Below are 19,861 nucleotides of genomic sequence, written 5' to 3' on the forward strand. Positions count from 1 at the left end.
CTATCTCATATGTTTGGGTGGGATGAGGGGAAGTTTGTTTTCATGCTGAGACAAAAACCTGAGTTTCGGTCGAATCTACTGCTGTTTAGTTCAAACAAAAAGTGCTGACCAATCAGATTTAAGAATTGACCAACAGTGTGGAATAAATGTATATTAATGTGCAGTAGTTCTAGATTGATTTGACTGCTTTTTATATGAATTACTATAAGTAGGACTAGGGATGTTTGATCTATTTCATAATCATATTTATTATTTTGTTCTCCAGCTAGAATGACCATCATTGAAGGATCTGGAGCACTCAGGAAAGATCCGGTGTCAGGTGAAGCAGAACACTTTCTGACCTTGTTTTGGTACCAGGCCTCAGTCTCCTCACGGTTCTTCTGCACTGCTTTTTCATATTGCTGCCGGATTTTCTCGATGGTCTCGTTGATGTCTTCGCCCTTCACTGCCTCCATCTGCACGTCCACGTTGGAGTCTCTGATCTGACCTTTCACACTCGCGAGATCCTGAATAAGAACGTGAACAGGTCGTATCAACAGGCGTATAAACATCGATAAAATAAGCAGCTCGTTAGAACAAACACAAAGGAGTATAGACATTAGATAAGATGTGTATCTTCATTCATGTTTTTTTAAAGCCGATTAGAGTTAACCTCTTAAACCCTGCCATTAATTCATACCGTTTATAATAGTTTTAATGAAGTTACTGAATAGCAAAAAAAATCTTCGCTGGTTTCTAGTGTGATTAATGGAGCAGTATGCAATTTTACTTCAGATAATAAATTGCTGTTAAGAATGTTAAACCATGCCATTATAGAGGATGTGTGAATACAGATTCAGAGTTTTGGAGCAGGATATATATATATATGATGATGACTGTATATAGTAGCCAGTGGGGAAAATATGAAGCTACAATCAATAGATTTCTCAGAAAGTCACCATCTGGGCAGTTTATCAGCTGCTTATTGGTGGATGGTCTATTTACTGTACCTCAGGAAAGGCCAGGAGAGTCTTTATTTAGGAATTTGTATGATTTCCACTAACAATAATCCTGATCACATTCAGTTCCTGGATTTTTAAATTCACTAATAACTACTTCTGGACTGGAAGTAAATGCACACTAAGCAATTTTAATAAGCAAAATAAAACATACTTTTCAGTTGAATTGAATTGAATAATAAAATATTTTTCAAAAATTGTATTATCACTGAACACCAACCAGGCATGACATTATGACCACCTGCCTAATATTGTGTTGGCAGTAGTCATAATGTTCATAATAGTAGTCATAAAGTAGTCATAATAGTCACCTGGCAGTAGTCATAATGTTATGGCTGATCGGTGTACTTCTTAATTCTCTTAATATAACCTTTACATTTCGCTGGTGAATGATTAAATTCACATGTCTACAACATCCAAAAAATCCCAACACGCTTAAATTTAGCCAAACCATGTGGCAAAATGGATTATGGTGATATGGTGGAAGAACTTGTGGGGGCATAAGATATGTTTGGAGCAACATAAGATATGTTTGGAGCAAAAACAAGACAGTTTATCAACCCAAAGGGCAACAAACCCCTGGGGGTGAAGCATGGTGGTGGCAGAATCATGCAGTTTATTCAGCCTGCAGGACAGTGTGACTTTTTGTGGTTTTGTGGGTTTTTTTTTTTTTTAAAGCATTTTACCAAGCAACATTTGCCAAGCCATAAAACTCTTCAATGATTTTTAGGTGTTTATAATTGGCCCTTCAGTAACACTTTTACAGCAATGTGACCTTTAGCAAATAATCCAGTTATATACACTACCAGTCAAAGTTTGGACACATCTTCTAATTCCATGGTCTTTCCTGATGTTTATTTCTTTCTACATTGTAAAACAATGCTGAAGGCGGCTGAAATCCACAATAATGTCCTTTGAGCAGTTGATATTGAGATATGTCTGCTACTGATGCTCTGTAAAGCCTTCATAACGGCTCTAATCTGAGGTGCTGTTAATTGGTGATTTCTGAGGCTGGTCACTCTAAATGAACTTCTCCTCTGCAGCAGAGGTCAGTTTTGGTCTTGCTTTACTGGGATGGTCTTCATGTGAGCCAGTTTCATCATGGTGCTTGATGGGTTTTGCAAATGCACTTGACAATACTGTTCTTGCAAGAACTATTCCAGAACACCTGACCTTCGTGTCTTAAAATAACAACTGACTGTTTTTTGTTGTCATTACATATGGATTACTTAAGTCCATGTGTGTTATTTCATAGTTTTGAAATCTCCAGTATTGTACTAGAATGGAGAAAATAAATCCCTAAACAAAAAACATTGAATTAAAAGGTGTGTCCAAACATTTGACTGGTAGTGTACTGTATATTTAACTTTCGTTATTACTGATTGGGACTTTCATGCAGTTTGAAGCAATCTTTACTTCATTTCTAGAGAGTTCTGATTTAAGCCGTACCTCTTCATGACTCTTTTTCAGGTATATGAGCTCCTCGGTCAGAGACTCCACCTCGCTCTCCAGCTGCATGCTGCTCATATGAGTGTCGTCGATCATCTTCCGGAGGCTGATGATGTCCTGCTCGACTCCCTGGCGAACAGTAATCTCTGCCTCAAACCTGTGGTTAAACAATCAACACACACACACACACACACACACACAGATTCACGCTTCACGTATTCAGTAATTCATGTGTACACAGTGCTGTGCTTGCTCAACTTCGTAGGCAGGTATAATTACATCCTTTCCCAGACGTACATCGAGTGCTGGCTTTGCTTAAATCACTCTGTCTGCCCCGAGTCCTCAATTTGCTCTCTACTTTTAGTACAGAAAGGGATTAATTTCTGTCTGAATGCGTAATCTTAGTCTGTTTACCACAATGGACTAAACACGCAAACAGATATTAAGCTCAGACGTGACTCAGAAATGTACTTAACATAGTATTTTGCTTAATATTTTGGTCTTTTAGTCACTGATAACACAACTTGACTAAAATAAACAAGCAAAACCTGAGTCAACAAACAAGAGACTCTGACTCCAGGCCTCCAGCTTTACTCTCTTTGGCCTGAGCTCAATTTATAATATCATTTGTATACTATTTTTGCTATTTTTTTTCTTATATCCTATAATTTTTATAGAGTAGGTATTGGTAAATATGTTATATATAACGATATAATATGAACACTATGATCAACTATCTATCTATCTATCTATCTATCTATCTATCTATCTATCTATCTATACTTTAATATACTGTTATATTACGGATTTATTCAATAACTGTCATTAACAACAAGGCCTTTATTAATAAACTGAAGTAATAAAAGTAAGAGTCTTACTTGACTTTAAAGTCGTCAGCAGCCAGTCTGGCGTTATCGATCTGTAGCATGAGGCGGGCGTTATCCAGAGTCATTTCTTTCACCTGCAGAGCGAATATAAATATATTTAATATCACAACATTACAGACAGAACAAGGCATTTAAGACTGACCTTACTGTAAACCTAAGGCAATTATATTAGGATTTCAATAGAGAGTAAAAAAAAAGAGTTGCTGGTGAGGGAAGGACTGTTTACAGCTGCTGTAATGTGTATAGTAATGACAGGAAGGAATTATTTTGAGGATGAATAGATAAAAGATTCAAAATGTGATGTTCTTTAATAAAGAACTCATTTTGGGATATTTTAGATAAATAATCAATATTATGTTATTTTTTAAAATATTATTTATGTTATACTTAACTCTTAACTGAGGGTGCTTTAGATCATCCTATTGTTAATCATATTTTTGTACTATTATTCTATATTTCTATATTATTATTATTATTATTATTATTATTATTATTATTGATGGTTTATATTTTTATTTTATTTTTATATTTTTATTTTTATATTATTATATTTTTGTATTTAATCCATCCGTCCATCCATCCATCCATCCCTTTAGCTGTTTGTTTGTCTATCTAAGTCACTGGGGTCAACATTCTGTCAGTTTGCCTTAAAATTTATAGCCATTGGAAGTTTTTACTCATTTATAAAGCCATGCCTGGTTTATTCCCTTCTTATGTAGGTACATTTTATCCATTGAAACATCCTGACAATTACAAGTTACTCACCAAGAATATTTATTTTCTCTAAGAGGTATAATGCAACACTTTATTCATCTTTTAATAATCCAACTAGAATTTATTTCAGCAAAGAATGATGGATTTCAGGCTTAAATTCTACTTTATTTAAATCTTACAAGCATAAAATTGACATTACATCCGTCTCTTCTGTCTCTTTTTAATGCTGAGTTAAAAAAAAAATTCTAATTTAATAATGAAGATTATGTTAAAATGAGTATGCTTGTTTCAGGTATTTTATTCAGTGAGACTTGGTTCCTGTATTTAAACCATTATGTAAAACAGAGCCCCAGGTCTCCTTGACACATTTGCATGAGGATGAGGTTTTTGTTTAGGTGTGGCTGGACACACCAGACATTCTCTGGTGCTTTAGTCTTCCAATACAAAGAAAAAGGCCTCAGGGTTTGGAGACTAATGTTGAAGAAAAAGCTTTTCTAGAGGTTTATATAGCGGTTTTATATACGTATGATGATACAGAATACAGTTATAACACAGAGTGAGGCCTACAATTGTATTTCTGTCAATGTACCATAAAAGGATATGAGAAAAAAATTGAAATCCCATCACTTAGCACTAAAAGGTCTAAACAGTGTATATTTTCTGGTTTTTAGATCTTATCTGTAGTCTATAAGATCCATAAAGTGTAGACTGGAAGTCAAGTATTTGAGCACTGTATCAGTATTTAGTTAAATTCAAGGACCTGGCTCTAAAATCCTCGAAAATGAGACAGACATGGGTGAAAAGAAATAAATAAATAATTCACCCATGTATGTTCCTTTTCTCATTTTACTTCTACTTTCTAAAATAATAATTAGACTTTTCGTTTTCCTCCAAAAGCGTCTTGATCTACGAATTCTTCAATGCCATTAGAGACTGGAACACGACATATAAGAATATAAGAAACCCCAGGATCTAACTGTTAGGTCTGTATGTACAAACTGCTTAAATCTAAATGGGCCAAGAAGAAATATTAAGTATTATACTTAATACTGAGACACAGTGAAATCTTCTCGGTTTAATTCTTCCACTATTCCACACTGGACTTAGCAACTAGCATGTTCCAAATCCAGCTAGTCATGTCTGAGACCTGAAGTGAACCCATACACTGTCCACAAAGTTCAGATCGATGTCACATTGAACAAATATGGCATATATAACCTTATAGAAATAAAGATATATGTTACGTTATACTCTATAGATTCAGATCTCCTGTTTTTCTAGACTGTAAATTCGGCACGATCCGTGTTAATACTTCATCGTGCTCTGGATCCATTTCATCACTGTTGGTGTTATATGCAAAGGAAGCCGTCCATGCTCTGATGCCTTCTGACTTTACTTTCGTTTTGGCTAGTTCCTTGTTACTGTGTGACCTTGAAAGGCACATCTTTTGGGATCACTGATCTGTTTACTAACAACTACAACATATTTTTAAAGCACATCCTTGTTGAAATGCTTAAAATGACAGGAACACTGTGAAGCCCTTTAATTAAAACCCTAGCTTATATTCAGTGTTATTTTTGGGAACCTGTTATTCACTCACCACTGCAAATTACTCAGTAATTAAAGTGACACTAATTGTGTTTAGTTAAAACACCACAACAAACTGGTGCACATTCAGTAGTGTACAGCATTTTAATTTCCCTACGCGTATGAAAATGAATGACATCATCCACACAAATCTTCTGCTTATTCGAGAGAGTTATTTAAGAAGGAAACTAAACAGCACTTTTCCTTCTCACCGGACTGGTGCCCTCAAGTTCACACCTTTAACATCCATCAGTGAATGCAGTGTAGTTTGGTTTTAATCACAGATATAATTACGGTCTACTTACGTAACTTGAATCATTTTAAAGGTACTCTAGTGGTACTACACAGCTAAAAGGTGGAAACTAAAGGTACGACTTCAGCCTTCAAGGAGCCAGTTCAGTAGTTTAACCTTGCTGTACAGGTGAACACTCACATATTCACTGCTGTAAATGCATTATTTTTACCTCTTTATCAGCAAAAAATAGTAATAAAGCAACCTTTCCTTGTTTCTGTGGTGGTTCTTGAAATGGTGGACAATGGTGGACTGTGTACTTTTTAAAATGATTAATGACTTAAATTAAAGCACATAAATTAAGTATAATGAGTTTAGCTTTAAAGGTACAGTAAGCTAGATGGGAAAAGAGACATATTAAAGGTGCCATAGGTAAAGGGTATATATATATGTATATGGTATAGGAAATTGTCCCATTTATAACAAACGCAGTGCAAATCTTGTATTTGTACGTTTACTTTACTACTAGATTTAGACAACATCTAAAACTTTTTCCTTCCACGTTTTTAGTGGACACTCGGACCTCACCTGGTCTCTCAGGGTGGAGACAGTTTTCTCATAGCCGCTCCAGTCTTTCTGTCCGGTCGCGCGCCTCTCGGTTACAACCTCCTTGATCTGCGCCTCCAGCTTGCTGTTGGCTTCCTCCAGCAGTCTCACCTGGCTCAGGTAATCCGCCAGGCGCTCGTTCAACCCGCGCATCGTCTCTTTTTCCTCTCCGGGTTGCATTGCGCCTCCGGCACCGTACCGCACCGGGCTGCGGGTGCGACCCAAACGCGCTTCTGCGCCCAAAGACGATGCTCTGCCTCCCCGGTACATGTTAACGGATGCTGATTATTATTAGTATTAATATAATAATGACAGTAATTAGAGTGCGTGTCTGTGCGTGTGGAGCTCTAAGCGCGCGCTTGGACGCAAGGCTGCACGAGCTTGAACCCTCACCTGTGCAGGGGTATTTATATGACACACACCCACCTGTGGGATGCTTTGGTTTGCTTGCCATAGGGCGGTGGTTGACTGGCTTGCAGACGCATGGTATTGTGGGAAAAATTCACATCAACCCTGAGAACACTTTTTGTTGCACAAAAAAAAACCCATCATAAAAATACTGTACTTTGTTTTCAGTTAAACAATTAGACACTTGCCTCTGGGATCACTAAAATGCATGTTCATAATTTTACTGATGTTGTGTATCTTATACCTTATGTTACGTTACAGTGTATTATTCGCTGCTGAGAACTTTAGAAGTGTAGTAATTTATTATACCACTAGAGGGAGATGCTAAACCACGCTGGAAATGAATGATTTCGGTGTCCGGCTTCAAAATTTATTTTCTGTATATTTATTCATCCATTGTCTAAAGCTGGACATTCACATGGAGGAGCAAATTGGAATCCCAAATCCACTTAGGGAGGAAAGCAGAGGACTTGGAGGAAACTCACATGGTCCCAGGGAGAACAGGTGAGACTGGATGCAGACAGTAACCTGATCTCAGGTTCAAAGCAGGCACCCTGGAGCTGTGTTATAGCAGTGTTGCTCCCACAATTAATAAAATAATAATAATAATAATAATAATAATAAAAGCTACCTTTTATAATAATAATAAGCACACTTTACTGCCTATTATTATTATTATTATTATTATTAGTAGTAGTAGTAGTAGTAGTAGTAGTAGTAGTAATTTTCTTCTTTCTTTCTTTCTTTCTTTCTTTCTTTCTTTCTTTCTTTCTTTCTTTCTTTCTTTCTTTCTTTCTTTCTTTCTTTCCACCTACATACCTACCCACCAGGTCACTTATCTATCACCAGTTACACCTTCAATCTCCTCCTAAAGGATCCTCATACATTCCCAAGCCAATTGTGAGATATAATCCTTCCAGCCCCAGGGTCTCCATTGTGTGGGATGTAACTGATACAGGTCTTACTAGAGCTGACCTGGGGGGGATCTGAGCTACCTCTCATTTTTGAGGAGCAGCAGCTCTACTCTGAAACTCTTATTATTATTATTATTAGTAGTAGTAGTAGTAGTAGTAGTAGTAGTAGTAATAAGTGTGTTCAGTCTGAGGTTTGTTCTTCAAAGAGTCTGGTTCTGCTCACCACAGGTCTGTGTCTACTGGGCTAAAGTTTATTAGCCTGAGGTCTTACAATGTATATGTAGCATACACACATGTAGCATAAATCATCCAAGTGTCCAGATACACAAAATGTACACCTAAAGACACTGGGGTTTCTCCCTGATGTATAGCAATGCAGTCATTAGTGGTGGAAAAAATAGCATATGATTTTCCTTTTTTTTTTTTTTACACTGCTGCTTTTAGACTAGAAGAAAAGACTACATGGGGGGGGGATAGGTTTGGGGGGGGCTGGGGTTGAAAGGCAATTGGACCGTTAGAGGTGTAGGGAATAGTGGATAGGATGCAGCTTATTATTTCACTTCCTGTGGCTTTTCACAAACCCGATTTTCAGTGAACCACGTTGCACGCTAATATGTATAGGAGTCTTTAAAAGGTATCTCTTTTCCTAATTCTGTAACAGTCACATTCCATCACATAAACACCATCACAAACACCTCACCACACCTTATTTACAATACAGGTCACATAAACATCACCATTATCAGTGCATTGTGTCCCAAACCACTTTCACTAAATAGGCCACCATCATATATGTAACTTATGTAATAATGTGCTGCTCCAAAACCCACTATATATTAATAACTAAATATTGTAATCAAACCTACTAGATGAATAGTGTAATCTATTGGTTGGTTGTATTAGTACACATTGCCTGTACTGTGACAGCTAGTAGCATGCAGCTGGTTTGTATTGTACTGGCTCAGGGAAAGCAAGAAAAGTAGACAAGTTTGGAAACACTAAAAAAAAGATAAATCATTGCGATTTGTGGGGAAAAAAAACTAAGATGAGTTTTCTGAGAGCCATTTATGATGCTCTCCCAGCTCCCAAAATGACTCTGACTCAAGACCCTGTGGAATTTCAGTAATCCTTAAGTGCACCCTCTCATTCTGCAAGATAAAGAGAGGAACAACCAGGTCCTGACATGCCTGTAAGTCACTGTAGAGAAACAAAAGCTGAAAAAACAATAATGCTATACGTCCTGTGACTGGAAGCAGCATTAGGCCTAAAGTCAAAGACTCATACTGAAACCTGCTTGTTATTGGAGAATGGTGGTTCTACTGGGCCTCGACGATATTTTCCTCCAGAAATAACCACTACTGCAACCCTCAGACCAGACTTAGTGGTATGGTCCAGCAGGATCAAATCTCAGTACTCACAGAGCACTGGGAAGATTCAGGAGCAAACATCTCAGATATGAGGAGCTTGTCTCGGATGGATGCCAGGCAAACAGGATGGAAAGTACAGATTCTCCCAGTGGAAGTTGGCTGTAGAGGTTTTTTGGTTAGACTAATCATTCTTAGGCACTGAACTATGAATCCAAGACCAGGGACACCGGCAAGACATTAAAATCTCTTATAGGCTACTGAACATAGCAGCCACAGATTATGATTGAAAAGGCAAGACAGTTAGTTGGGCAGTTGTCAGGCGTCGAAGGGGTGAATCTGGGATTCTAGACTGCAATATTGGAGATGTAGCAGGTACCTGAGAAAGATAGGCGTCCACCTGATGACCCCTGCCAAGCTTTTTGCCATGTCCGGAAATTCTCGTGCTGAAAAGTGATTTCTAAAGAGAGCAAGGTGTAGCTTATGAGACATTTCTGCACTGCATTGAATATACATTAATAGTGGCAGTGAAGCTTGCCAATATCTCACTGGGAAGGCAGGTACGGTTCTCATGGAGGACATGTTCGTGTGAGGTTTTGGTGTAACCTATGAGTTGGCTTGTCATCTTCTCATCAAAATACTCAAGTCAATGAAACTGCTAAACAAATGGATTGAAACAAGTCTTATGTACTTGAACTGTAGCCTGAGACTGAGAGATGAGGAATAACATTGCTGTCAGTTTTAGCTATGGTTTTCCAACACTCATTAGTTCTGTTATGTCTCAGGACATAATTACTTCCATTTAGTTCTATACATCTGCAGTTATTCATGGTACAGGTGTTTGTGTTGAATACTCTCTCTCTCTCTCTTTCTCTCCCTCTGCTGGATAGCTCTGATTAGCTGCTGGAGGTGGAGCCAGGGGATAAATAAAGTTAGAGAAGAAGCTCAATTCAGAGAGGCTTTTTGTCTCCATGTGTTGACGCTTGGGTTTCTCCTGCCCTAGAATGTGCTCTAATGCTGCCATTGGAGATTTTGTAGTTGTTGTCTCACGTTGGAACAGGAGACTTAAACTGTATATTCGTTTTAATTGGAAGCAGTAGGTAGATGAATGGCATTCTGTTTTTGGTTAGAAATGGGTTAAATGTAAGCGATTTGTTGTTCATTTGAATTTTATTTTGCGAGTCCCAAAATTAGAACAGCTTTATATGTTGTTTTGACCTGATCCTGTCCTGAAGCCCTTTTTAAAGCTTGGTAAAAATGTACAAAAGATCTAACGATCTAAAGACATCGGTTCAGCAATGCTTTTTCATTTGTCTTTCCTTCTTCCCCTTCCCCAAACCCTTAAACTTTGAGAGGTATCAGTTCCTAATCAGTAACTAAACCATGGGGTAGTGCTAGCTCAAAAGTTAAGGCTCTGGGTTGCTAATTAAAAGGTTGACGGTTTGAGCCCCAAAACAGCCAAGCTGCCATCGCTGGGCTCGTTAACGATGGCCTTAACCCTCTCTGACCCCGTCTTCCTTTTCACTGTGATAGAAATCAAATGTGACAAATTAAAACAGTGTCATTTGTGAACTCAGTAACTGTTTATACTTTCCCCCTTTAAACCTTTACACTGTTGACGTAATCGGATTTTTGGTCCATACTGTACACATTATTCAGCCTGGTGTTTATATTCACCTCATAACAGCTTTTTTTAAAGTGTGTAATTATTCCTAGTCGTAGTTTGTTGCTATTCTGTCTTCTGTGTATAGACTTTGTTTACCTCTTCCTGAATTTATGGCTGCCTGTGTTCTAACCTGTCTGTTCAGGGAACAATTCCTGGAAAATCCTTCATAAATTTACTCAGCACTTACATCCTATTACCTCTGGCCATCATAAATTACAGTCTGTTTTATGTATTGTGAGCTATATTTGATTCTGGTGATATAATAAAGGTTAATGCACTTTAGTAAAAAAAATAAATTATTGTGTTTGCTTTGATAATATCTCTCTCTTTTTTGGTTCTGAACCTGCTGGGAACTGATGGATCATACAGCCACAGGAACAGGGAACATGAGTATAATGATGTATAGGATGAGACCGCTTTGTCCTCCACCAGAACCAAAGCAGGAAATGAGAGCTGGGCATCTGTTTGTCCTTAACTGGCCTTTGGAAAAACAACAGAGATGTCAAGTGGACCAAAAATAAAGCTCAAGGAAATGGAAAAATTGTATTAATCTTAGTTTGACTTTTTATTTACAAGTTTCACAAGTTTTTCTTGGCATGGACGTTAAAGAAACGTTTTTTTGGTAATGATCTTTTAGAAAATGCAGTACTAATACATACATGATGTTATTATCCGTTTGAAAGAAATGCGACCTTATTGTGGCCCTTATATATACTTTGCAATGAATGAGCAATCAAGATCAAATTGATAATTCAGCATATTCCTGATGTGAAGCTTTCCCTGGAGCTGTGGATAATGAGGCTCACAGTAAACGCTTATAGCTACAAATATAAACTCCTCACACCAAATCTCCACAGAGTGTAAAGTATGACATACTTTTTACTTATATTCTAACAAGACCTGATCAAAATTACTCTCAATTTATGTCATTTATGTTAAATAACCATCTGATTGTATACCTCTGTATTCTGCAATGGATCTAAACTCACTCTAGAAAATAATTCACTTGGTCTAAACTCACTCTAGAAAATAATTCCTATTTAATTATTTGTTTTATTCACTTATCTCAATCGCACATTCTGTAACTTGCTGCTATTTTATAGCTCTCCTTTCAGTACATCTTTTCCTCCCCACTTCTGATTTTTGCCGGCTTTTGACAGTCCTGTTTGTTAAATCGAGATTGAAACCATTTTCAGTGATTCTTGAATTTCTCTTCAATATCGAATCCATTAAATCAGGAGTGTTTCAGAACAAAGTGCACTTTGAGTGTCCCAGCTAGCCTGAGTTGTCTGTGTTTAAACTAAGGCTGTGAGCTTCGAAAGCTGTTCCCTAATGGAACCCTGCAAAAATAAATGACTCTTGTCTCAATGTATAAACATAGACACATTCATTCAAACAGACTGAAACACACATACTTTCATGTAGATATCACCATATGCAAACGTCCAGTAAAATGACCCTTTGTGAACTCTATTCTCATTTTCCGTTATTCCCAACATGACTAAGTATGGCTTATCAGTTCTCAGAGAACAAACATTAGCATTCACAATCGTTCTCCATCAACATCCACCAAACACCAGTACTCTCCATGTCCATAAATATATAATATACTCCAACATTCTCCTCCAAACACCATCAACACTAACCTTTACCAACCTTCTCTACTGACCAGCAACTAAAAAATAAACCTGCGCCAACACACTCTACTGACCACCAATGAAAATTAACATTCCCCAAACATTCTCCACTGTCCACAAACAAAACAACTAACCTTCACCAACATTCTCCACTGAACACCAACAAAAAAAAATTAACCTTCACCAACATTCTCCACTGAACACCAACAAAAAAAAATTAACCTTCACCAACATTCTCCACTGAACACCAACAAAAAAAAATTAACCTTCACCAACATTCTCCACTGAACACCAACAAAAAAAAATTAACCTTCACCAACATTCTCCACTGAACACCAACAAAAAAAAATTAACCTTCACCAACATTCTCCACTGAACACCAACAAAAAAAAATTAACCTTCACCAACATTCTCCACTGAACACCAAAAAAAAAAAATTAACCTTCACCAACATTCTCCACTGAACACCAACAAAAAAAATTAACCTTCACCAACATTCTCCACTGAACACCAACAAAAAAAATTAACCTTCACCAACATTCTCCACTGAACACCAACAAAAAAAAATTAACCTTCACCAACATTCTCCACTGAACACCAACAAAAAAAAATTAACCTTCACCAACATTCTCCACTTAACACCAACAAAAAAAAATTAACCTTCACCAACATTCTCCACTGAACACCAACAAAAAAAAAACTAGTCTTCACCAACAAGCTCTACTGAACACCAACAAAAAAAAATTAACCTTCACCAACATTCTCCACTGAACACCAACAAAAAAAAAATTAACCTTCACCAACATTCTCCACTGAACACCAACAAAAAAAAAACTAGTCTTCACCAACATTCTCCACTGAACACCAACAAAAAAAAAACTAGTCTTCACCAACAAGCTCTACTGAACACCAACAAAAAAAAATTAACCTTCACCAACATTCTCCACTGAACACCAACAAAAAAAATTAACCTTCACCAACATTCTCCACTGAACACCAACAAAAAAAAATTAACCTTCACCAACATTCTCCACTGAACACCAACAAAAAAAAAACTAGTCTTCACCAACAAGCTCTACTGAACACCAACAAAAAAAAATTAACCTTCACCAACATTCTCCACTGAACACCAACAAAAAAAAATTAACCTTCACCAACATTCTCCACTGAACACCAACAAAAAAAAAATTAACCTTCACCAACATTCTCCACTGAACACCAACAAAAAAAAACTAGTCTTCACCAACATTCTCTACTGAACACCAACAAAAAAAATTACCCTTCACCACCATTCTCCACTGAACACCAACAAAAAAAAATTACCCTTCACCACCATTCTCCACTGAACACCAACAAAAAAAAATTAACCTTCACCAACATTCTCCACTGAACACCAACAAAAAAAAAACTAGTCTTCACCAACAAGCTCTACTGAACACCAACAAAAAAAAATTAACCTTCACCAACATTCTCCACTGAACACCAACAAAAAAAAAAATTAACCTTCACCAACATTCTCCACTGAACACCAACAAAAAAAAAATTAACCTTCACCAACATTCTCCACTGAACACCAACAAAAAAAAATTAACCTTCACCAACATTCTCCACTGAACACCAACAAAAAAAAAAATTAACCTTCACCAACATTCTCCACTGAACACCAACAAAAAAAATTAACCTTCACCAACATTCGCCACTGAACACCAACAAAAAAAAAAATTAACCTTCACCAACATTCGCCACTGAACACCAACAAAAAAAAAAATTAACCTTCACCAACATTCTCCACTGAACACCAACACAAAAAAAAAATTAACCTTCACCAACATTCGCCACTGAACACCAACAAAAAAAAAAATTAACCTTCACCAACATTCTCCACTGAACACCAACAAAAAAAAAATTAACCTTCACCAACATTCTCCACTGAACACCAACAAAAAAAAAATTAACCTTCACCAACATTCTCCACTGAACACCAACAAAAAAACTAGTCTTCACCAACAAGCTCTACTGAACACCAACAAAAAAAATTAACCTTCACCAACATTCTCCACTGAACACCAACAAAAAAAAATTAACCTTCACCAACATTCTCCACTGAACACCAACAAAAAAAAATTAAGCTTCACCAACATTCTCCACTGAACACCAACAAAAAAAATTAACCTTCACCAACATTCTCCAATGAACACCAACAAAAAAAATTAACCTTCACCAACATTCTCCACTGAACACCAACAAAAAAAAATTAACCTTCACCAACATTCTCCACTGAACACCAACAAAAAAAAAATTAACCTTCACCAACATTCTCCACTGAACACCAACAAAAAAAAAACTAGTCTTCACCAACATTCTCTACTGAACACCAACAAAAAAAAATTAACCTTCACCAACATTCTCCACTGAACACCACCAAAAAAAAAATTACCCTTCACCACCATTCTCCACTGAACACCAACAAAAAAAAATTAACCTTCACCAACATTCTCCACTGAACACCAACAAAAAAAATTAACCTTCACCAACATTCTCCACTGAACACCAACAAAAAAACTAGTCTTCACCAACAAGCTCTACTGAACACCAACAAAAAAAATTAACCTTCACCAACATTCTCCACTGAACACCAACAAAAAAAAATTAACCTTCACCAACATTCTCCACTGAACACCAACAAAAAAAAATTAAGCTTCACCAACATTCTCCACTGAACACCAACAAAAAAAATTAACCTTCACCAACATTCTCCAATGAACACCAACAAAAAAAATTAACCTTCACCAACATTCTCCACTGAACACCAACAAAAAAAAATTAACCTTCACCAACATTCTCCACTGAACACCAACAAAAAAAAAATTAACCTTCACCAACATTCTCCACTGAACACCAACAAAAAAAAATTAACCTTCACCAACATTCTCCACTGAACACCAACAAAAAAAAATTAACCTTCACCAACATTCTCCACTGAACACCAACAAAAAAAAAATTAACCTTCACCAACATTCTCCACTGAACACCAACAAAAAAAAAATTACCCTTCACCAACATTCTCCACTGAACACCAACAAAAAAAATTAACCTTCACCAACATTCTCCACTGAACACCAACAAAAAAACTAGTCTTCACCAACAAGCTCTACTGAACACCAACAAAAAAAATTAACCTTCACCAACATTCTCCACTGAACACCAACAAAAAAAAATTAACCTTCACCAACATTCTCCACTGAACACCAACAAAAAAAAATTAAGCTTCACCAACATTCTCCACTGAACACCAACAAAAAAAATTAACCTTCACCAACATTCTCCAATGAACACCAACAAAAAAAATTAACCTTCACCAACATTCTCCACTGAACACCAACAAAAAAAAATTAACCTTCACCAACATTCTCCACTGAACACCAACAAAAAAAAAATTAACCTTCACCAACATTCTCCACTGAACACCAACAAAAAAAAAACTAGTCTTCACCAACATTCTCTACTGAACACCAACAAAAAAAAATTAACCTTCACCAACATTCTCCACTGAACACCACCAAAAAAAAAATTACCCTTCACCACCATTCTCCACTGAACACCAACAAAAAAAAATTAACCTTCACCAACATTCTCCACTGAACACCAACAAAAAAAAAATTACCCTTCACCACCATTCTCCACTGAACACCAACAAAAAAAAATTAACCTTCACCAACATTCTCCACTGAACACCAACAAAAAAAAAATTAACCTTCACCAACATTCTCCACTGAACACCAACAAAAAAAAAATTAACCTTCACCAACATTCTCCACTGAACACCAACAAAAAAAAAATTACCCTTCACCACCATTCTCCACTGAACACCAACAAAAAAAAATTAACCTTCACCAACATTCTCCACTTAACACCAACAAAAAAAAATTAACCTTCACCAACATTCTCCACTGAACACCAACAAAAAAAAATTAACCTTCACCAACATTCTCCACTGAACACCAACAAAAAAAAATTAACCTTCACCAACATTCTCCACTGAACACCAACAAAAAAAAATTAACCTTCACCAACATTCTCCACTGAACACCAACAAAAAAAAATTAACCTTCACCAACATTCTCCACTGAACACCAACAAAAAAAAATTAACCTTCACCAACATTCTCCACTGAACACCAAAAAAAAAAAATTAACCTTCACCAACATTCTCCACTGAACACCAACAAAAAAAATTAACCTTCACCAACATTCTCCACTGAACACCAACAAAAAAAATTAACCTTCACCAACATTCTCCACTGAACACCAACAAAAAAAAATTAACCTTCACCAACATTCTCCACTGAACACCAACAAAAAAAAATTAACCTTCACCAACATTCTCCACTTAACACCAACAAAAAAAAATTAACCTTCACCAACATTCTCCACTGAACACCAACAAAAAAAAAACTAGTCTTCACCAACAAGCTCTACTGAACACCAACAAAAAAAAATTAACCTTCACCAACATTCTCCACTGAACACCAACAAAAAAAAAATTAACCTTCACCAACATTCTCCACTGAACACCAACAAAAAAAAAATTAACCTTCACCAACATTCTCCACTGAACACCAACAAAAAAAAAACTAGTCTTCACCAACAAGCTCTACTGAACACCAACAAAAAAAAATTAACCTTCACCAACATTCTCCACTGAACACCAACAAAAAAAAATTAACCTTCACCAACATTCTCCACTGAACACCAACAAAAAAAAATTAACCTTCACCAACATTCTCCACTGAACACCAACAAAAAAAAAAACTAGTCTTCACCAACAAGCTCTACTGAACACCAACAAAAAAAAATTAACCTTCACCAACATTCTCCACTGAACACCAACAAAAAAAAAATTAACCTTCACCAACATTCTCCACTGAACACCAACAAAAAAAAACTAGTCTTCACCAACAAGCTCTACTGAACACCAACAAAAAAAAACTAGTCTTCACCAACATTCTCCACTGAACACCAACAAAAAAAAACTAGTCTTCACCAACATTCTCCACTGAACACCAACAAAAAAAAAATTAACCTTCACCAACATTCTCCACTGAACACCAACAAAAAAAAACTAGTCTTCACCAACATTCTCTACTGAACACCAACAAAAAAAAATTAACCTTCACCAACATTCTCCACTGAACACCAACAAAAAAAAAATTAACCTTCACCAACATTCTCCACTGAACACCAACAAAAAAAAATTAACCTTCACCAACATTCTCCACTGAACACCAACAAAAAAAAATTAACCTTCACCAACATTCTCCACTGAACACCAACAAAAAAAAAATTAACCTTCACCAACATTCTCCACTGAACACCAACAAAAAAAAATTAACCTTCACCAACATTCTCCACTGAACACCAACAAAAAAAAAATTAACCTTCACCAACATTCTCCACTGAACACCAACAAAAAAAAAAATTAACCTTCACCAACATTCTCCACTGAACACCAACAAAAAAAAATTAACCTTCACCAACATTCTCCACTGAACACCAACAAAAAAAAAAATTAACCTTCACCAACATTCGCCACTGAACACCAACAAAAAAAAAAAATTAACCTTCACCAACATTCTCCACTGAACACCAACACAAAAAAAAAATTAACCTTCACCAACATTCGCCACTGAACACCAACAAAAAAAAAAATTAACCTTCACCAACATTCTCCACTGAACACCAACAAAAAAAAAATTAACCTTCACCAACATTCTCCACTGAACACCAACAAAAAAAAAATTAACCTTCACCAACATTCTCCACTGAACACCAACAAAAAAACTAGTCTTCACCAACAAGCTCTACTGAACACCAACAAAAAAAATTAACCTTCACCAACATTCTCCACTGAACACCAACAAAAAAAAATTAACCTTCACCAACATTCTCCACTGAACACCAACAAAAAAAAATTAAGCTTCACCAACATTCTCCACTGAACACCAACAAAAAAAATTAACCTTCACCAACATTCTCCAATGAACACCAACAAAAAAAATTAACCTTCACCAACATTCTCCACTGAACACCAACAAAAAAAAATTAACCTTCACCAACATTCTCCACTGAACACCAACAAAAAAAAAACTAGTCTTCACCAACATTCTCTACTGAACACCAACAAAAAAAAATTAACCTTCACCAACATTCTCCACTGAACACCACCAAAAAAAAAATTACCCTTCACCACCATTCTCCACTGAACACCAACAAAAAAAAATTAACCTTCACCAACATTCTCCACTGAACACCAACAAAAAAAATTAACCTTCACCAACATTCTCCACTGAACACCAACAAAAAAACTAGTCTTCACCAACAAGCTCTACTGAACACCAACAAAAAAAATTAACCTTCACCAACATTCTCCACTGAACACCAACAAAAAAAAATTAACCTTCACCAACATTCTCCACTGAACACCAACAAAAAAAAATTAAGCTTCACCAACATTCTCCACTGAACACCAACAAAAAAAATTAACCTTCACCAACATTCTCCAATGAACACCAACAAAAAAAATTAACCTTCACCAACATTCTCCACTGAACACCAACAAAAAAAAATTAACCTTCACCAACATTCTCCACTGAACACCAACAAAAAAAAAATTAACCTTCACCAACATTCTCCACTGAACACCAACAAAAAAAAAATTAACCTTCACCAACATTCTCCACTGAACACCAACAAAAAAAAATTAACCTTCACCAACATTCTCCACTGAACACCAACAAAAAAAAAATTAACCTTCACCAACATTCTCCACTGAACACCAACAAAAAAAAAATTAACCTTCACCAACATTCTCCACTGAACACCAACAAAAAAAATTAACCTTCACCAACATTCTCCACTGAACACCAACAAAAAAACTAGTCTTCACCAACAAGCTCTACTGAACACCAACAAAAAAAATTAACCTTCACCAACATTCTCCACTGAACACCAACAAAAAAAAATTAACCTTCACCAACATTCTCCACTGAACACCAACAAAAAAAAAAATTAACCTTCACCAACATTCTCCACTGAACACCAACAAAAAAAAATTAACCTTCACCAACATTCTCCACTGAACACCAACAAAAAAAAATTAACCTTCACCAACATTCTCCACTGAACACCAACAAAAAAAATTAACCTTCACCAACATTCTCCACTTAACACCAACAAAAAAAAATTAACCTTCACCAACATTCTCCACTGAACACCAACAAAAAAAAACTAGTCTTCACCAACATTCTCCACTGAACACCAACAAAAAAAATTAACCTTCACCAACATTCTCCACTGAACACCAACAAAAAAAAAATTAACCTTCACCAACATTCTCCACT

At 36.3% G+C, this 19,861-nt stretch overlaps 1 protein-coding gene across 1 annotated transcript in view; it reads right to left on the reverse strand.

Annotated features, from left to right (window-relative positions):
• Positions 1–6,871, reverse strand: part of zgc:92380 (uncharacterized protein LOC445086 homolog) — a 16,740-nt gene extending 9,869 nt beyond the window's left edge. The window contains exons 1-4 of the mRNA XM_058393360.1: positions 6,456–6,871; positions 3,326–3,408; positions 2,448–2,604; positions 342–506 (exon numbers count right to left, since the gene is read on the reverse strand). Coding sequence (XP_058249343.1) covers positions 342–506; positions 2,448–2,604; positions 3,326–3,408; positions 6,456–6,743 — 693 coding nt within the window. The 5' untranslated portion in view covers positions 6,744–6,871. The remainder of the gene's footprint in view (positions 1–341; positions 507–2,447; positions 2,605–3,325; positions 3,409–6,455) is intronic.
• Between the last annotated feature and the right edge of the window lie 12,990 nt (positions 6,872–19,861).

The sequence above is a fragment of the Hemibagrus wyckioides genome, linkage group LG06 (genome assembly GCF_019097595.1).
Source record: "Hemibagrus wyckioides isolate EC202008001 linkage group LG06, SWU_Hwy_1.0, whole genome shotgun sequence".
NCBI classification, from domain to species: domain Eukaryota; kingdom Metazoa; phylum Chordata; class Actinopteri; order Siluriformes; family Bagridae; genus Hemibagrus; species Hemibagrus wyckioides.